At 31.9% G+C, this 18,925-nt stretch overlaps 1 protein-coding gene across 12 annotated transcripts in view; it reads left to right on the top strand.

The window, feature by feature from the left end:
• The window catches only part of robo2 (roundabout, axon guidance receptor, homolog 2 (Drosophila)), a 489,160-nt gene that overhangs the window by 386,156 nt on the left and 84,079 nt on the right, over window positions 1–18,925 (top strand). For all 12 annotated transcript variants that reach the window (XM_051129111.1, XM_051129121.1, XM_051129117.1 and 9 more), the window contains 4 exons: window positions 6,001–6,158; window positions 7,842–7,962; window positions 8,290–8,428; window positions 16,391–16,527. In XM_051129111.1, coding sequence (XP_050985068.1) covers window positions 6,001–6,158; window positions 7,842–7,962; window positions 8,290–8,428; window positions 16,391–16,527 — 555 coding nt within the window. The remainder of the gene's footprint in view (window positions 1–6,000; window positions 6,159–7,841; window positions 7,963–8,289; window positions 8,429–16,390; window positions 16,528–18,925) is intronic.

Here is an 18,925-nt window from a genome sequence, read left to right on the forward strand (position 1 = left end):
GATTTTACTCAGTAAATTTCACAAACAATTACAGAGAGGCACGTTTTGAAGACAAACTGAAATAGCATTTTCTTGTACTGTTTCAAACTGTTTTTGTTATGGTCACTAAAAATCTTCAAACGTTCCTTCGTTCACCCAAAAACGAAAATTCTACACTGGGGGAAAAAATAAATAAATAAATAAAAAATAAAATCAAATCAAATAATGAAATCAAATCAAATCAAATCAAATAATATTTTATTAATTAACAAATATAAGTGTTAAAGATTACAGAAAACATTATATTATTATATAATATTATATTACATTATATTATATTATACATTTTTTAAATATTTTCTTTTACACTTAATATATTTTACAATTTTTTTATTTAATTAAAAAAATATTATATTATATTTTTACATTATATTTTTTTTTAAAATGACTACTTTATTTCTTATTTAATGTAAAATTTTTATATTATATTATATTATATTATATTATATTTGAAATTATTTTTACTGCGAAAATATTAGTAAAGTATAAATTACACATTAATATAAATGTGAGAATTAAAGTAGATTTTAATTTATAGGTTTTAATGTTAAAATTATTCTACATATTTAATTCATAAATGCTATAATTTATTATGGATGGGTGAGGTTTACTGTAAAAATGTAAATAATTATAATTATTTCAGAAAACTTAAAAAAAAAAAAGGTAGAAAGGCTGAAATAGTGTTTTTTTGTTTGTTTGTTTTGTTTTGTTTTGTTTGTTTTCGTAATTTTCACGTATCAGTGTTTATATTCCAATGCAAGAAATTGCCACTCTTTTATATGCAACTTTGATGAAACTGTAGCTTTCAAGATCTAAAAAGTACACAAAAGATTATAAAAGTATAAAAGTGGTTTTTATTTTCTTGAAAGAAAGTGACATTAGAATTTTATTAGGTCATATTTAGGTGTACTGTCTCTTTAAGAACACAAAAACCTGTCACAGAGACTCCCTTTTTGTTCCCTGATCACATATAAAACATGTTTGTACATGAATAGACAGTTAAAAAGTGCTGTAACAGAGATTCTCAGTAGATTTTGTACTGGAGAGAATAATGTGTGTGGCTGTGGGATAGAAGCAGCAATGTTTGTGCAGCTGTTAATGCTCGTATGCAGTATTTATAGCATTTTGGGAGGAGGAGGGTGAAGATGATGATGTTGATGAAGGCGAGAAGTGTGTGTGTGTATCTGGAGGGCTTTATTTGCAGTGTGAGGGTGTGTAGACGGGGTTTACAGGGGTCACCGGGGCTTGAGCTCATAACAGGACTGATATACCCTGCAAACAAATGGAACAGCTTTCTTACCCACTACGGACTGGGACATTTTCACATTACTCTTGCCTGTAACACACACACACATGGAGGCATGTATACGCACAGAGCCAGGGGCAGCGTGGAGAAAAAATGTGCTATTTCTCTCAAAGTGACATATTTACACTCTTTCATGTGAGAGCCACATCAGACACAGCATCAGCTGTAGTGAACACTTTAGAGAGGCACTCAAATGAAATGCTATCACTGCTTATAGCATGCTGGGAAAACACTCGTTTTCTGTACCTCTCTCTCTCGCTCGCGATCAGTATGTTGTTGTTATAAAGTGCAGTAGGAGTGTGATATTGCTCTAGGCCAGTTCTGTGCTGTAATCCCACTGCGTTCTGACCTTTGCTGGCTCTGATGCAGACACAAGCTACCAGCACTGCAGTGCATGATGGGTAAAAGCAAACTGATTTATATGCACGCATTACCATATCATCCACTCCACAGGTCTGTGTGTGTGGTCTAGACAATTTATGCTGAAATAATTTGATTAGTATTGTATTTCTGTCAATTGGTATGTACTATTCTATTCTATTCTATTCTATTCTATTCTATTCTATTCTATTCTATTCTATTGTTAACATTTAATATATTAATTTCAAATGTATTCCTTTTTAATTTTTTTTTTTTTTATTTAATGTAAAGTTATTATGTAAGGTATTATTATATTATATTATATTATATTATATTATATTATATTATATTATATTATATTATATTATATTATATTATATTATATTATTTAACAATTTACAACTTAAAATGTATCATTTTAAATTATAAAAATAGTTATGTATTTTAATTAATAAATAATTTTTATTATGAACCAATTATAACAATTATACATTTTAAGATTACAGAAAACTTAATTAAAAAATATTTATAATAATATAATATAATATAATATAATATGAAGTAGTGCTACACATATAGATAAATGTATTGTTACTTACAAATATTTTTTTAACTATATGTGCAGCACTACTTCATATTATATTTATTATAATATATAATTACATATCGCATTATATTATATTTTAAAATTTACAACTTAAAATATATAATTTTAAATTATAAAATTATTATAAAAATTAAATGAATAAATTATATAATTTAAATTAATAAATCATTTTTATTATGAATGGGTGAGGTTAACTGTAAAAAAAAAAACTTTATAAGAAATGGTTTTGTGTATATGTAAATAGGATTGTACTACAGTCTAAAAAATAGAAATCATATTTTTAAGTAAGTAACAATAAATGTTTCAGCTATATAAGTAAATTTATATTATATTATATTATATTATATTATATTATATTGTTAGCATTTAATATATTTTAAAACTGATTCCTTATTTTTTTTATTATATTATATTATATTATATTATATTATATTATATTAATTTACAACTTAAATCTATAGTTTTAAATTATACAATTATTATAACAATTTAATTAATAAATTCTATAATTTAAATTAATAAATGACTTTTATTATGGATGGATGAAGTTAACTGTAAAAATCGTAACAATTACGCATTTTTAAGATTACAAAAATTGTAAATGTTAAAATGCTATAACGTAGCACTACTTCTCATAAAACATATAAGAGATTTTTTAGGCTGTAGTACAATCTTAGAGCGCATTTACAATCTTGTTACAAAGATCTGTTGTTTTTAGATGTCTAAAGTGCCAAACATGTAGCAAAAAATAAAGAAATAAAGAAAAAGCAGCAATATCGTTCCCCTTAATTGCCTTTGGCATTGACTATATCTGACAACTCCAAACACACTTAAGTACAAAGTAGCATCTGTCCTTTTTTTAATGATCCTTTGGCTTCCTTCCACTGCATCATCTCCTGTTACACTTTTCCACTGCAAACCCTTAACTTCGCTCCGAAAGTTTTGAAATCTAGCCAAAGAAACTGCAAAGTTGCCAATGTAGCCCAAAAACACCCCCTCCACCTCAGCCGTCCTCCTCCAGGAGGAAGAAAAGGAGGGTGGCGGAGGAATATTCGGCAGATAAGCCTCTCCTTTAGCCTCCAGCCTGACAGACAGATGCTGCTCTCGCTTGCATGCGGGGGAGGGAGACGAACAATACATAAATATTAATCAGATGGAAGATCGAGAGGCTCATCGCACCCAGAGAGAGAGAAAGAGACTTGTAGGAGAGCTGAAAGTCGAGGCTTTTGGAGGATGAAAATGTAATTATGCGTATTGAATGTCTGCATACGGCCTGAGGCCAGACAAAGTCATGAAGTACTGTACACATACACAGCACTTTGTCTTACTTTACGACATTATTCTTATTTGAACAAATCACTAAGTCTAAGTATTAAACCTCTAGCATGTAAGTTGCCCTTGAGTGGTATCTGAAATGATTCAGTTTGTTGAAGTTACTTTTTCAAGTGATTGCAAAAAGGGACCAACTTGCGTGGAAGGATCTGAGCCGTATCTAAGAGACCAGAACATCATAGAGACTTCTTAGTGTGCTCTTTTGAGCAACAACCTAGCAACCGTCCAGAACGCCCTAGCAACTGCACTGCAATAGATTAGCAACTGCTTGAAACACTTTAGCAACTCTATGGCATGTTTAATGCAGGAATGTATCACTGATACTGTCTAAAAAATGTAAAAAATCTAGTGGTTTATATTTTTTAACATACATATTTAAAAAAAAAAAAAAAGTGAAAACACATAATAATAATAATAATAATAATAATAATAATACTTTTATAAAATTATAATGCTTAATAATAATACTAATAAAATTATACAAAAAGATTTTATTAAATAAGCGCAAACTGCATCATTGTTAAAATGCTTAATAATAATAATAATAATAATAATAATATATTTAATAATGTTTATTAGTAGTACTAGTGGTAGTATTAAAATATGAAAGATTAATAAAATATTAATATGGAATATTCATAATAATAATAATAATAATAATAATAATAATTATTATTATTATTATTATTATTATTAAACTATTATTTTTTTAAATTATTATTATTATTACTACTATTATTAAACTATTATTATTATTATTTTTTTTTATTATTATTATTATTACTACTATTATTAGTAGTATTATTAATAATAATATAAAACAACTGCAGCTGCATTTTTTGGTAAAAATCTCCAATAATAATAATAATAATAATAAATAATAATAATTATTATTATTATTATTATTATTATTATTATTATTATTATCATTGAAAAGGATTTTATTAAACACGTTTCAAACTGCATCACTGTAAAAGTGCTCAATAATAATAACAATAATAATGATGATGATGATGATGATGATGATGATGATGATGATTTTATAATTATGATTTCATAATATTTAATAATAATAATAATAATAATAGTTGTTAATAATAATAAATGTTGTTATTATTTTATTAAACAAGTTTAAACTGCATCACTGTAAAAGTGCTCAATAATAATAATAATAATAATAATAATAAACTATTTTTGTATAAATGTTTTCACCTGTTTTCTTTACTGTCAGTCAAAAAATATTTTTTTTAAAAATGAAACATAAACTGTGAAAGTAGTAACAAAAAATATTAATAATAATATTTTTATAATATTCTAATAATATTTGATAATAATAATAATAATTATTATTGTTATTGTTATTATATAAAACAACTGCATCACGATAAAAGTGTTCAATAATAATAAAAGTGTTCTATTATTAATATTATTATTATGTGAGAGTTTGAACAGCTTAAAACATGATTTATCTAGTCTATATTTTTACGTCAATGTTCTCTCTTCCATAATTATCATTATTAAATCACTTTAAAGTTATTACCTGATTCATAAATCTTAACTAAGTCAAGTCAGGAGCATTTTTCTCTATTAACACATGATCCGTTGACAGATCTATAGTTTTATCCCTCACAGGTCAGAGCTAGAATATAATTACCCATCTTATTTATTAATAAAGGGTGATGAATGAGAAGATGCATACAGGTGTGTTTATTAATTCATTGCATTTATTCATCACTGATAATTGGGTGAGCTCATGTATGTTTTTGCTGTCGAGTTTATTGCTACATTAGTCATGGCCAGAGGCGTAGTTGGTGATGAAAGGGTGAGCATGGGTGATTAGTTGGCACAGATTTACCCGCCCACCCACCGACTGTGTGTGTGTGTGTGTGTGTGTGTGTGTGTGTTGCCGTACGTTCCTCCGCTCCACGCATATGAGTGACACAGAGCTGGAGGGCACAATATCTCTTCCCTCTTTCTGTTTGTTCTCCTGTCTCGATAGGGAACCCCATTAAGTCCAATTAAGTTTTCCTTGTAGTCACCCCATCAAATAAAACTCATATACACCCTCCTGCAGACAGATGACTTCACACACAGCTTGATTTACTGTGTCTGTCATTCACGTGACCTTAAAATACTTAACAGAACTTTCAAACAGGTGTCTCTCCGCACCCCTGTTGAATGAGAGCTAACATTTGAACACTGCTGGAGCGTGTTAGCATTTTAGAGGACTTAATGAAATGACATCTGTTTCAGCAACAAAAGAACATTTATTTGTGCCTCGGGGATTGTAAGCATGACTAAATTTGCAAATGGTTAAAGAACAAGCTAATGTTTCTCTCTCTCCACTCTCTTTCAGTGTTACGTGATGATTTCAGACAGAACCCTACGGACGTGGTGGTGGCCGCTGGAGAGCCGGCCATCTTGGAGTGTGTTCCCCCTCGTGGCCATCCGGAACCCACCATCTACTGGAAGAAAGACAAAGTACGAATTGATGAGAAGGATGACAGAATCAAGGTGAGAGCTGGAGAACGGATCTATCTATCTATTATCTATCTATCTATCCTACCCACCCATCCATCCATCATCTATCCATCCATTCAACTTTCAAAATTGTCCTGACAGTTTCCCAAAAATATGTGTCCAGAAATTCTGGAAATATTCCAATTCATTGCAACACTATTCAAGTTCAGTTTGTTTGTATGGATTTTATTTTATTATTTAAAAATATTAATTATATTTTATAAATAATTTTAAATTTACAGTTATTACATTTATAATTTAATTTAATTATCTAAATCTAAATCTAAAACAAAATTCACTTGCTTTTGCAAGCAAAAACTTAATTTATATATTTTGTATATTTTATATATTTTGTATACATTTCTATATGTATATTCTTGTTTTGCTTTAATTTGTTTTGTTTTTTGTTTGTTTGTTTGTTTAATTTGTTTTGGTTTGTTTTCTAAAGCCCTTTAAAAAAAAACTAGAACAAACCTAAAACAAAATCATTTGGGGTAAAAAAAAAAAAAAAAAGTTTCCCAAAATGTACAGAAAAATCCTGGAAAGTGTACAAAAAATTCTGGAATGTTTCTGGAATTTTTTCCCGAAATTGTCTGCCTCTTTGCAATCATGTTCACATTCAGTTTGTCTGTATGGATTTTTATTTTTTTATTGTATTTTTTTCATTTTATTATTATTAGTAATATTTTATTTTATTTTTTAAGTTTATTTTATTTTGCAGTCCCTGAGTAAATATGATATATTTTGATGTATTTTGTCACACTTATATGGGTTTTTCTTTGTTTTGTTGTTTTTGTTTTGCTTTGATTTGCTTTGTTGGTTTTGTTAGTTTGTTTCATTTGCTTTGCTTTGTTCTCTAAAGCTCTTTATTTATGTATTTGTTTGTTTGTTTGAGAAGGATGAGGGGATAAAGGTGAGAATGAAAGAAAGGAACTATTCATATTTAGGTTTGCAAAGGGGTAAGAATTTTCCAAAAAGTTTCTCAAAAATTCTGAAAAGTGTCCAAAAATTCTGGAATGTTTCTGGATTTTTTCCAGAATTGTATAATTTTTAAAAAAATATATTATTAATATTTGAATAAATTATTATGTTTTATTACAATTATTATACATTTAATTTAATTTAACTTATTTATTTTTTTTATTTTGCAAACCATGAGTAAATATAAGGAAAAATCTAAAACAAATTCCTTTTATTTACTTGCTTTTGACAGAAAACTTTGCTTTGCCTTGTTTTTTTTTTTTTTTTTTTTTTTTTTTGTTTTGTTTTGTTAGTTTGTTTGCTTTTTGTTCTCTAAAGCCTTTAAATAAACAAAAAATCTAAAACTACATGATTTACATTCACTTCATTTTTCAAGACCAAAAAAAAAAAAAATGTTTTTGAGTCATGTTTCTAATATACTTCAAAGATGTATTGTTCCAAGGTGAATGTTTCTAAACTAACTGACACATTTTTTGCAACAAAGAAAGCTTTATTTGAGGTGTAGAATGGTGGTTAATGCTTTGGCCTTGAGTCTAAAACATTACAGCTTCCAAACCATCAAAAGGTGAATCATAAACCACATCTGTTTTGCCCTTGAGCAAGGCATCCAACTTCAGGTAGCTCCACAGAGAGCGTTGCAGTAACTCATCGAATGAGTTGTCACAGAGACTATAACGTTCCTGTCTTCCCCTTCAGATCCGTGGAGGGAAGCTGATGATCTCCAACACGAGGAAAAGTGACGCCGGCATGTACATCTGCGTGGGCACCAACATGGTCGGGGAGAGAGACAGTGAGACGGCCCAGGTCACCGTGTTCGGTACGTGCCAATCTGACATTTCCAAAATATCAAAAAATGTTTGAGTCATGCTTCAAAAATGTTTACATCTCAGCTCATAGTTGATGCTTTTGTAAACAAGTTTGAGCAATTTTTTTCCAGCATGAGACAATGTGTCATGTTTAATTCCTCTATTATGCTTGTGTCTTCACGTTAGTCATAAAACATGCTGGAACACAAAAGCGTATGATACTCTTACACAATACCACAGATCAGCTTCTGTTTGGGTCTGTGACTCAATGCTGAGTCACAGCGAGAGAATGAGGTCTCCGCGTCCCTTATGTCCTTTTCTCGTCTCGTGTCTTTCAGAGAGGCCCACGTTCCTACGCCGGCCCATTAACCAGGTGGTTCTGGAAGAAGAGGCGGTGGAATTTCGCTGTCAGGTGCAGGGAGACCCGCAGCCTACTGTCCGTTGGAAGAAAGACGAAATTGACGTCCCCCGCGGGAGGTAAGACGGGGACACGCTGGCAGAGACGTCTGCCGATCTAAAGCATTATTTTAAACGCCTCCTTGCGCAGCCATAAAAGCCGTCTGTTGAGCTCCATGCTGAGGCCCATTTTCAGAATCGCACAAGCTCTGTCATGAGGCCCCCTGCAGATAATGTAAGCCAGAGCTGCGTCGTGGGCCTCAGCGGTTGGTGTTCTTTTGCTCCGTGCTGAGGCCCTGAGGTAAAAACAGGTGAGACTGCAGGTGGACCGGTGCAGGTGAGGCTTTGGCATGGCAAAAGAGACATTGTGAACCCTCAGGCCTCTTCGTTCAAACTGCAATAGTGAGATAAAGACAGGGAGGGAGGATGAGAACGTTTTTGTCAAAGATCATCCTTCAGGCCATACAAAAAAAGATTTAGTCACGGACCAGATACATTGTGTCAGGAGCAATAAATCTGGGGTCGAATTCATAAAAAACACAAAATGGGAAATGATCACAGGGCTGAGAACAGATACCAGTTTTCATACTACTCATTTTACTCTTACAAAAAAAGTACAGTGTTTTTTTTTGTTTGTTTTTGTTTTAGTATTATCTCTCTTTTTTTATTTTAAATAAATGCTGTTCTTCAGACCTTTCTATTGAACAAACAATCTTGGAAAAAAAAAAATATATATATATGAAAAATGTAAAACCACAACTAATAAGAATTATATATTATAAAATATTTATATTTCAAATAAACCGAACATTCTATTCAACAACAGATATTGAGGAAAAAAATAAATAAATAAAATCATGATTTCCAGAAAAATATTAAACAATACAACTGTTAATAGTAAGATTTTTTTATTATTTTATATGTATAATATTTATTATAAAATATGTATATTTTAAATAAATGCTGTTCTTTCTAACTTTCTTTTCAACAAGAAATCTTGGATAAATAAATAAATAAATAAATATTTCCAGAAAAATATTCAACAACACATCTGTTAATAATAAGAATTATTATTTTTATATTTTATATGTATACTATTTATTATAAATTATTTATATTTCAAATAAATGCTGTTCTTGGAAAAAAAATACATAAATAAAATCATGATTTCCAGAAAAATATTAAACAACATGACTGTTAATAATAAAAAATAATTTTATATTTGATATGTATAATATTTATTCTAAAATATTTTTCTAAAAGATGTTCTTTCAAACTTTCTATTCAACAAGAAATCTTAAAAATAAATAAATAAATAAATAAATAAATAAATAAATCATGATTTCCAGAAACATATTAAACAATACAATATTTATATTTTAAATAAACGTTGTTCTTTTGAACTTTCTATTCATCAAGAAATATTGGGGGGAAATAAATAAATAAATAAAATCACAATTTCCAGAAAAATATTATACAACACAATGATAAGAAGAATAATGTAAGAATTATTTATTATTTTTATAAGATTTATTATAAATTATATATATTATAAATACATGCTGTTCTTTCGAACATACTATTCAACAAGACATATTAGGGAATAAAAGAAAAATTAATTCTGTCTATATATAGCATTTTTAGCAAGTGATAGCAAGTGTATGTGTGTGTGCGTATAAAGTTGTACATTGGATATATAAAGACTTAAGATTTAAAATAAAGGTTACTTGCTAAAAAGTTCTCAAGAAATCTTTCTTGAGCAGCAAAGCAGCAAATTAGATTGAATAATATTTTTTTAACAAATAAATACAGCCTTAGTAAGAATAAAACTAACCAAGCCTAAAGTTATATAAACAGTAGTGTATATATGAATGATTACCATTTTCAAATTCTTGATATTTCATTTTTCTTCAAAGAATACAATGGTACATGTCAAAAAACCCAGTATTACCATTGCACCGTTTCCAAAACCCATAATGAAGCCCTGGTACTTTTTTGTAAGTGTATTATTTGATGAAATACTCTGAGAGTCGAGTATTAAAATAAATATTCAGCAGCAGGAGTCAAAACAGCACCAGTAATTGAGACTGTTTCCAAACGTGTTTGCCCTCAGCCAGCAGATAAGGATGTGCGAGCAGCGCCTGTGTTTTTTGAGTGCTATCATGCCTTGTTTGTTTGTCTGTGTCTGAGATATAGCACGGGTCACCAGGCCACATGCTCTCACAAGCACGCAGACAAAATAAACCAACCCGTCTGTGTACTTTTCCCACATTCTCCGTATCTACACAGATTTCAACATACTCCTGCTCAACAACTTTGAAAGGACACTTTATTGTTGTTTTCATAGTTTTTGACTATGAATCATGTCAGAATATGCACTGTAATATGAGCTCTAAAATGAGTGTGCTAGTTTATTGCTATTTTTATAGCTACAGTTGAGGTCAAAAGTCTGCATCCTCCTTTCAGAATCTGCAAAATGTTCATTATTTTTCCAAAATAAGAGGGATTATACAAAATGCATGTTATTGTTTATTTAGTACTGACCTGAATAAGATATTTCACATAAAAGATGTTTAGTTCACAAGAGAAAATAATAGTTGAGTTTATAAAAATGACCCTGTTCAAAAGTTTTCATCCCCTTGATTCTTAATACTGTGTTGTTACCTGAATGATCCACAGCTGTGTGTTTTTTTTTTTTTTGTTTGTTTAGTGATAGTTGTTCATGAGTCCCTTGTTTGTCCTGAACAGTTAAACTGCCTGCTGTTCTTCAAAAAAGTCCTTCAGGTCTCACAAATTTGTTTGGTTTTCTAGCATTTGTGGACTCTGTAGGGCAGTACTAATTGGAAAAATATGAATATCTAAGCAAAATAAGAAAAATATACACATCTCCAATCTGTTCAAAAGTTTTCACCCCCTGGCTCTTAATGCATATTTTTTCCTTCTGAAGCATCAGTGAGCGTTTGAACCTTCTGTAATAGTTGCATATGAGTCCCTCAGTTGTCCTCAGTGTGAAAAGACACGTCTCAAAATCATACATTCATTGTTGGAAAGGGGTCGAATTTACAAAAATGCTGAAAAACCAAAGAATTTGTGGGACCTTCTGACAATTATATTATTGAACCGGGTCATTTTTATAAATTCAACTATTAGTTTCTCTGTGGACTCTATGTAAACATATTTTATGCGACTCAGGTCAATACTAAATAAACAATAACATGCATTTTGCATGATCCCTCTTATTTTGGTCAAATAATTAACATTTGTAATGATTCTGAAAGGGGGGTGTAAACTTTTGACCTCAACTGTAACAAACTAAAATTAAAACCATTAATTAATATTTTTGTTACTTGGAGGAAAAAAAGGTTAAACTTAATATATTTACTAAATTTAAAATAAAAATATTTTATAAAAAATATTTGTAGTATTTCTAGAATTATTATTAGTCCACTGACATCATTCATCACAATTATATGTTGTCCTATAGTGACACATGCTAAGCGTAATATATTCATACAGATTAAGCTATAATTACTTTACCATGTTTCTTTCAGCACATCACAAATGTCGTTCTGTGCATTTGCGTGAAGACTTTTCTTGGTTTATTAGTTTTGTAAGAAACAATTAGATTAATCTACATTATTCAGCTGTCAGCTAAAACACACATAGTAATTAATTCAGCGAGTGCTACAATCAGTGTATCTGTCAGGTAATAATTCAACACGCTTCTTCCCTTTTCTTTCCGAGAAGCATATCGAGAAATTAATTAGGTTTTGAGAAAGAAACAATGACAATCTAATAATTAAATAAGTCGCAGTCTCGCTGCACGTAATTACCACAAGACCCAGACTAGACAAAACACGTGTCTCGTCGTCTTATTTTATTTCCTGTCTCTGAAGCAGCAGATTATTTTAATTCTGACATTCTCGACCGTCGCCCGTCGTGCAGAGTCACTTGTATTTTCCTCCTCGTCTCTCTTTCTCTCCTGATTATGTAGATGTCTGACTTCAAAGAGCTTGCGTATGTGGTAGATAACGGGTTGGAAACCAGTTGACCTTCAGGTTATACAATCACACAGACACCCGTGTTCACAAAACACGTTTGAGTCGCATTTAATAGGTGAAAACCTTTGGAAAAGGCACATCAAATCTTTTTCTCGGGGGTGTGGCATCCTCTTAGAGAATTTCACAAACTTCTGCTGATGTCGGGACGCCTGTGCTTGTTCATACAGAGATGAGATATGAAGTCATTAGCTTGTCAAAGTAACACCAGGCCATTTGGCGCAGACTTTCACAGCAACTTGGAGCTCCAAGTACAAATTAACGAGGAAAAGACGCTCAAAAGCTGTGTCTGCAAATGTTTACACCCCAAATCTGTCAGGAACGCATGCTGCGTAATATGTGTGCGTGTTGTTTGGAGGCCGACGGAGTGTAGTGTATCCTCGGCATTGCCCTGTTTCATGTGTAATTACATTCCTCTCCTAATAGAGACCAGATCCAGCTCGGAGAGGAAGCATGTAGAGTGCTACTGTTTCTGTATGTGCCTTTCTCATTTTACCAAACTCGTTTCATGCAATATTTAGTCTTAGTGGATGAAAATCTGATTTGCATCTGTTTATGTTGTTTCTTTAATCTCCGTCTCTCTCTCTCTTTCTGTGTCCAATCACGTCAGACTTTGCCTCAGGCTCTGTCAGAAAGACACTTGATACATCAGAGCGTTTAACTTCTGTGCAGTGTCATTTTCCTTCCGCTTTCCTTCAAACAGTATCAGCTTTATTCTTCTAAACCTGAAGTGAACCTGGACTTTGTGACTTGTGTGATTAAAGCATGTGGTATGTCACAAAGAGTTTTGAAGTTAGCAGTCGTAACTGAGGAAATCAGTCTGAGCTGTAGATGAAATAAAGCTGAAAATGAGTTTGTTAGTTTATTTATTCATTTATTCATTTATTTTCCATTATGAGTGAATCTCTAGAAAATTAATTAATTAATTAATTAATTAATTACCAAAACTGTATTATTAGTAGTATATCATATATCAAATTGTAGATGTGTATATACATATATAATTATAATAATATAAATAACACAATTAATAATAACACAAAAAATAACAAAAATAACACAATTTGACAATGTATAGGGGATTGTAAAAAAAAAAAAAAAAAAAAAAAAAACATAGCTGCATTTTCTTTTTACTGTATATATTTCTTTTGATTTCTTTTATTTAATTTTATTATTTTATTTAAGAATCTCATTATGAATCTCAAGAAAATTGAGAATTTCCAAGTGATATTTCAACTCCAAAACTGTATTTTGTTATGTATATTTATCATTTTATTTTTATGACAAATAAATAAATTAATTAATTAATTAACAAGACTGTATTATTACTGTAATGTGAATATATATTAAATTGTAAATTGTTTGTATGTAAATTGTACATAAATATATATTAATTAATATATATATATATATATATATATATATATATATATATTGTAATATTAAAAATGAAATTACATTTAAATGAAATTACATTTTAATGAAACTATAGTTTATATATATATATATATATATATATATATATAAATTATAACTATACAGTTTTACACTATAGGGTTTTACACAAACTAGGCTGCATTTTCTTTTTACTGTACATATTTCTTTTGATTTGTTTTTTTATTCTTGGTCACTCGTGTATTTATTTTATTTTATTTTATTTTATTTTATTTTATTTTAATTAAGCATTTATTTATTTCCATTATAAGTGAATCTCTAGAAAGTTGAGAAATGAATATATATGCAATTGTATCATTTTCTAATATATATTTAGAATTTTATTTTTATTACAAATAAATAAAACAAATTAATTAACTGTATTATTACTGTAATGCAAATATTCTTAATTGTAGATGTACATTATTTAAAGTTGTAAATGTTATATTGTTTAAAAAAACTATGCTTTTTTTTCTTTTTACTGTATATTTATATATATTATATTTACTTTTACTGTATATTAATATATTTCTTTTTTTTATTTTAGGGTGAAATTTTATTTATTTATGAAGCAGCATACATTTTGTGGTTTGACTGTATATTGTCCTGATAAACAACAGTCTGTAGAAGTATAATTCTGGTCTTATTGGTCCTCATGTCAGGGATCAGCCCGTCTCCCGCGCCACATGGTGTGCTCTCTGAGCCCTGCTTCCTGTGGAAGGGCGGATCTGGAGTGACAGACAGCAGACAGAGTGTTGTCTAGCTGTCAGACAAAAACCGCCATGGCACAACACCCTCACACACTTGCTCACAGGCACGCATACACTCTCCAGAAATCCCAATTATAGCAAAATACTACAAAGAAGACCAACCTGCAAGGCCTGTCAACTTCTCAACCGCACTTTCACCCCACACACACTCTTTTTCACATACACACACAGCTCATCACCTTTGGCTGTCAGTTTCCAGGACATAGTGCTCCTGAAGTACCTAGGAGCTGCCAGAGAGGTGCAGATCAATAAGGCTGGATTCTACATCTCAAATCCCTCTCTCTACAGTCTGACCTGGAATCGGCCTGTTTTTCTGATTAGCTCCCAGATACGCCCACCTCGCTCTTTCTCTCACACACACACACATCGGATGCCTCATAAATATTGGAAGCATCTGCAGTTCCAGTTGAAAGCCTCCTCCTTCTCTGTAGTGTGTGTGTCATTGTTGAATAATTGATCTTTCACTGTCATTTTCTGTGTTTCTATACAGTGCTCTTTCTCTGAATATACCAGATTTTCTTCATATGTGAACCTGGACCACAAAACCAGTCCCATAAGGGTTATTTTCTTTAAATTGAGATTTATGCATAAGTAAGCCGAATAAATACTCTTTCCACTGATGTATGGTTTGTTAGGATAGGACAATATTTGGCCGAGATATGAAACTATATGAAAATCTGGAATCTGAGGGTGCAAAAAAATTTTAATATTGAGAAAATCACCTTTAAAGTTGTCCAAATTAAGTTCTGAAGTTTTGATATATTTACGGTAGGGAATTAACAAAATATCTTCATGGAACATGATCTTTGCTTAATATCCTAATGATTTTTGGCATAAAAAAATAGACCCATACAATGTATTTTTGGCTATTGCTACAAATACACCTGTGCTACTTAAGACTGGTTTTGTGGTCCAGGGTCTCTTATGCTCAGTGAGGCTGCATTTATTTGATTAAAAATAATATTACAAATTAAAATAACGGTTTTCTATTTCAGTATATATTTTAAGATGCTATTTATTCTTGTGACGGCAAAGCTGAATTTTCAGGAGTCATTACTCTAGTTTTCATCATTATTAATGTTAAAACTGATTTTTCTGGATTCTTTGATGAAAAGAAAATTAATGCATCACTTTTGCATCCTTTTGCATCCTTGCTGAATAAAAATAGCTGATTAATTGCGATTAATCACATACAAAATAAAAGATTTTTATTCATGTACATTCATGTATATATTTCAGAAATATTTACAAGTATATGTATTTATTGTAATTTTTTATATAATTTATATTATATAAATACAAATATTTTGTTTATAAATAACATTTCTCTTAAATATATACATTCATATGTGTGTATTTATATATGCATAATTACGCACAGTACATACACACATTTTATTTTGTATGCGATTAATCGTTTCACAGCCCTAGAAATAAACTATTTTTATTCAGCAAGGATGCAGTGAATTGATCAAAAGTGATGCATTTAATTTTCTTTTCATCAAAGAATCCTGAAAAATCAGTTTTAACATTAATAATGATAAGATTTTTTATTGTTTTGTTTTGCTTGTTTTGTTTTTTGTTTTGTTTTTGGAACAAAACATTTTCTCAATATTTAGATATTTTTGCACCCTCAGATTCCAGATTTTCAAATAGTTAATCATTTGACAGCCCTATTTATTTCTAATAAATCAAACACTAATGCTGTATACTGTACTACATATGTTTATCAAGTAGACAGAAATGGTTTTTAAGTGCTATATTCATTCTCTGTGTTTCAGGTATGATATTAAATATGATAAAGACGACTATGTGCTGAGGATAAAGAAGGCAGCAGCGACCGATGAAGGAACCTTCACCTGTGTAGCTGAAAACAGAGTTGGCAAAACGGAGGCGTCTGCTACGCTCACAGTCAGAGGTCAGTTGAGTATCCAAATCTATAATAAACGTAAACAACTTTCCAGCCTTGCAGGGTGGTTGGTTGCCTTCAAAAATGTGCATTTCATTCATTTTTTTCAAAACAACTCATGCAATCAGCTTGGTCGACTGCTTTTGATTGCATCATTGATTACTAATTACTGTTTTTGATTACTTGATTATAATTATTGATTGCTGGATTCCTAAAATTTACCACCCGTTTAGAGAGAGAGATAAAGAAGATAAAAACAGATTATTTTAATTTAATTATTATTTTTTTCTTTGACAAACAAAACGAAATATTACTTCATCTGCGAGACCCAACGGTGCATTTGCGCTGATCTTGGTTATTTGATTCTATCATAAGGTTTCCCTTTACTGGAAATCAATAGCAGTGTAATGTATTTCAGCGTAGTCTCCGTCTAAAAGAGTGAGATAACCTCCTGACGGGTCTCAAATGAACTCCTGAAGTGTAATTTAGGTGGGGGGGTGATCTTGCCCTGAGCGCCAATCCTTTTTATTATTTACACCCTCTAGAATGGAGGCCGCCAACCCCCTCCTCTGCACACACATAAACACGCTATCTCCTCAGTTCCACCATGGCACTCCAGCCCAAACCAGCGAAACCATTTCACAGTTTACTGGTGCAGACCGACCTCGAAAAGCCCAGCTCGGGTGGGCAAGGTTAATAAATTTTTTTTTTTCCTCTTTTGGCCATAATCTCCCTCTCTCCCCTTCCACCTCTTATCCGTCTCCCTTCTCTTCCCACCACATTAAATCAAACTGCTTAGATGCTCTGTGGAGGGCTTTAAAACCTCATGTGGGGGCCTTCAGGAGGTGCCAGTGGGGACAGGCGTCAATTTTCAGCCCTTTTGAAAGCGGGATTTACGAGCGGACAGAGTTCAGCCATGAAGGGATGTGTGGGGATGCAGAGTGGAGGGGTTTTACACAAGTTCACTTTCAAGAGAAAGAGAGAGAGGAGGAAGGAGAGGACAGCACTCGGAGCGTGATTGCTCCCTCTTAATGTCAATATGGCATCAGCCTCCTCGACAGCTCCACTACTGCATTAAATATGAACTGCTTTTTTTGTCAGCTAGTTTTCCTCGGCCATTCCATCAGTATTGCCCACATTCTGTCTTGCCGGGTCTTCACAGGGAGCTGTGTATATAGACCTCATTATTGCAGGTGAAGCAGATTTCATAGCTCGAATTGTATCCCGGACGAGCCCCCGATTTTAATGATTTCCAATGAAAAGAGATACCTGTCAGTTACGGAGGAGAGAGAGGAGTGCTGATTTTGCTTTTCTTAGCTGTCCACATGCTCACACAATAAAAATAGACATGAAATTCATCTGCCGCCGGGTGGCGCTAGTCTAGATGAGCATATTTGTGATCACTTCCAGAACAAAAATTTACAGAGAATTCACCCCCCTCCTCTTGTCATTCAAAAAGTTCTTGACTTTCTTTCTTCAGTTGTAAAGAAATTGTTTTTCGAGGCAAACATTTCAGGATTTTTCTCCATATAGTGGACTTCAATGGTCCACGCGAGTTTGAACTTCCAAAGTGCAGTTTAAATGCAGCTTCGAAGGGCTCTAAACAATCCCAGCCGAGGAAGAAGGATCTTATCTAGCGAAAAAAAAAATTACAATTTATATATTTTTTAAATGCTTTTTCAAATGCTTGTCTTGTCTAGCTCTGCATGAACTCAGTGTCTACAGTGTCAAATCTGCGCTTAGTGCCCCCAGCAACGCTACAACTCCATGCTTTTTTGAATTGTTTTCTATTTCTATGGAAAACGCTCACTCTGCTCCACTCACTACGTGTCAGTGGAATCGCACCGTTACGGTGCTTTTCCACTACAGCGTCAGATTTGCGCTCAGTGCCGCTGGCAACGCTAAAACGCCACTGCTTTGGGGCGTGTGAAATGTATGGGGAAAAAGCCACTCACCGCATTCTCCGTGCCGCTTTCAATCCCATAATGCACCTCAAAAGCGTTTAAGCTCAACTTCCATAGGAATGAATGGAAAACGCTCGCTCCGCTCCGCTCGCTACTCTGTAGTGGAAAAGCCCCATTCACACAGCAACAACAAAGCAACACGATCCTATTCATTTCAATGAAGGGCTGGCGATTTCCGGCAACAAGAGCGACAGCAAGCTACAGCGACCGGATGGGGCGTGTTCAGCGACGTGACAAAGTTCAGAATCCCTCAACTTTATGCAAATGAAGAACTACTTTCAGGAGCGACAGCCAATATGAAAGAAGACGGTAGAGCTCATGTGATCGTTCTCCTCTCAGCTGTAGATAAACATTCGCAATGGAAAAAAGTAGACTCTGCTTCTCATTTGTTTTTGTTTGTATGTACAGATTTAATTTATATTTATATTATATTTAGTCTTTTG

Source organism: Labeo rohita, chromosome 15, assembly GCF_022985175.1.
Source record: "Labeo rohita strain BAU-BD-2019 chromosome 15, IGBB_LRoh.1.0, whole genome shotgun sequence".
Lineage (NCBI taxonomy): Eukaryota > Metazoa > Chordata > Actinopteri > Cypriniformes > Cyprinidae > Labeo > Labeo rohita.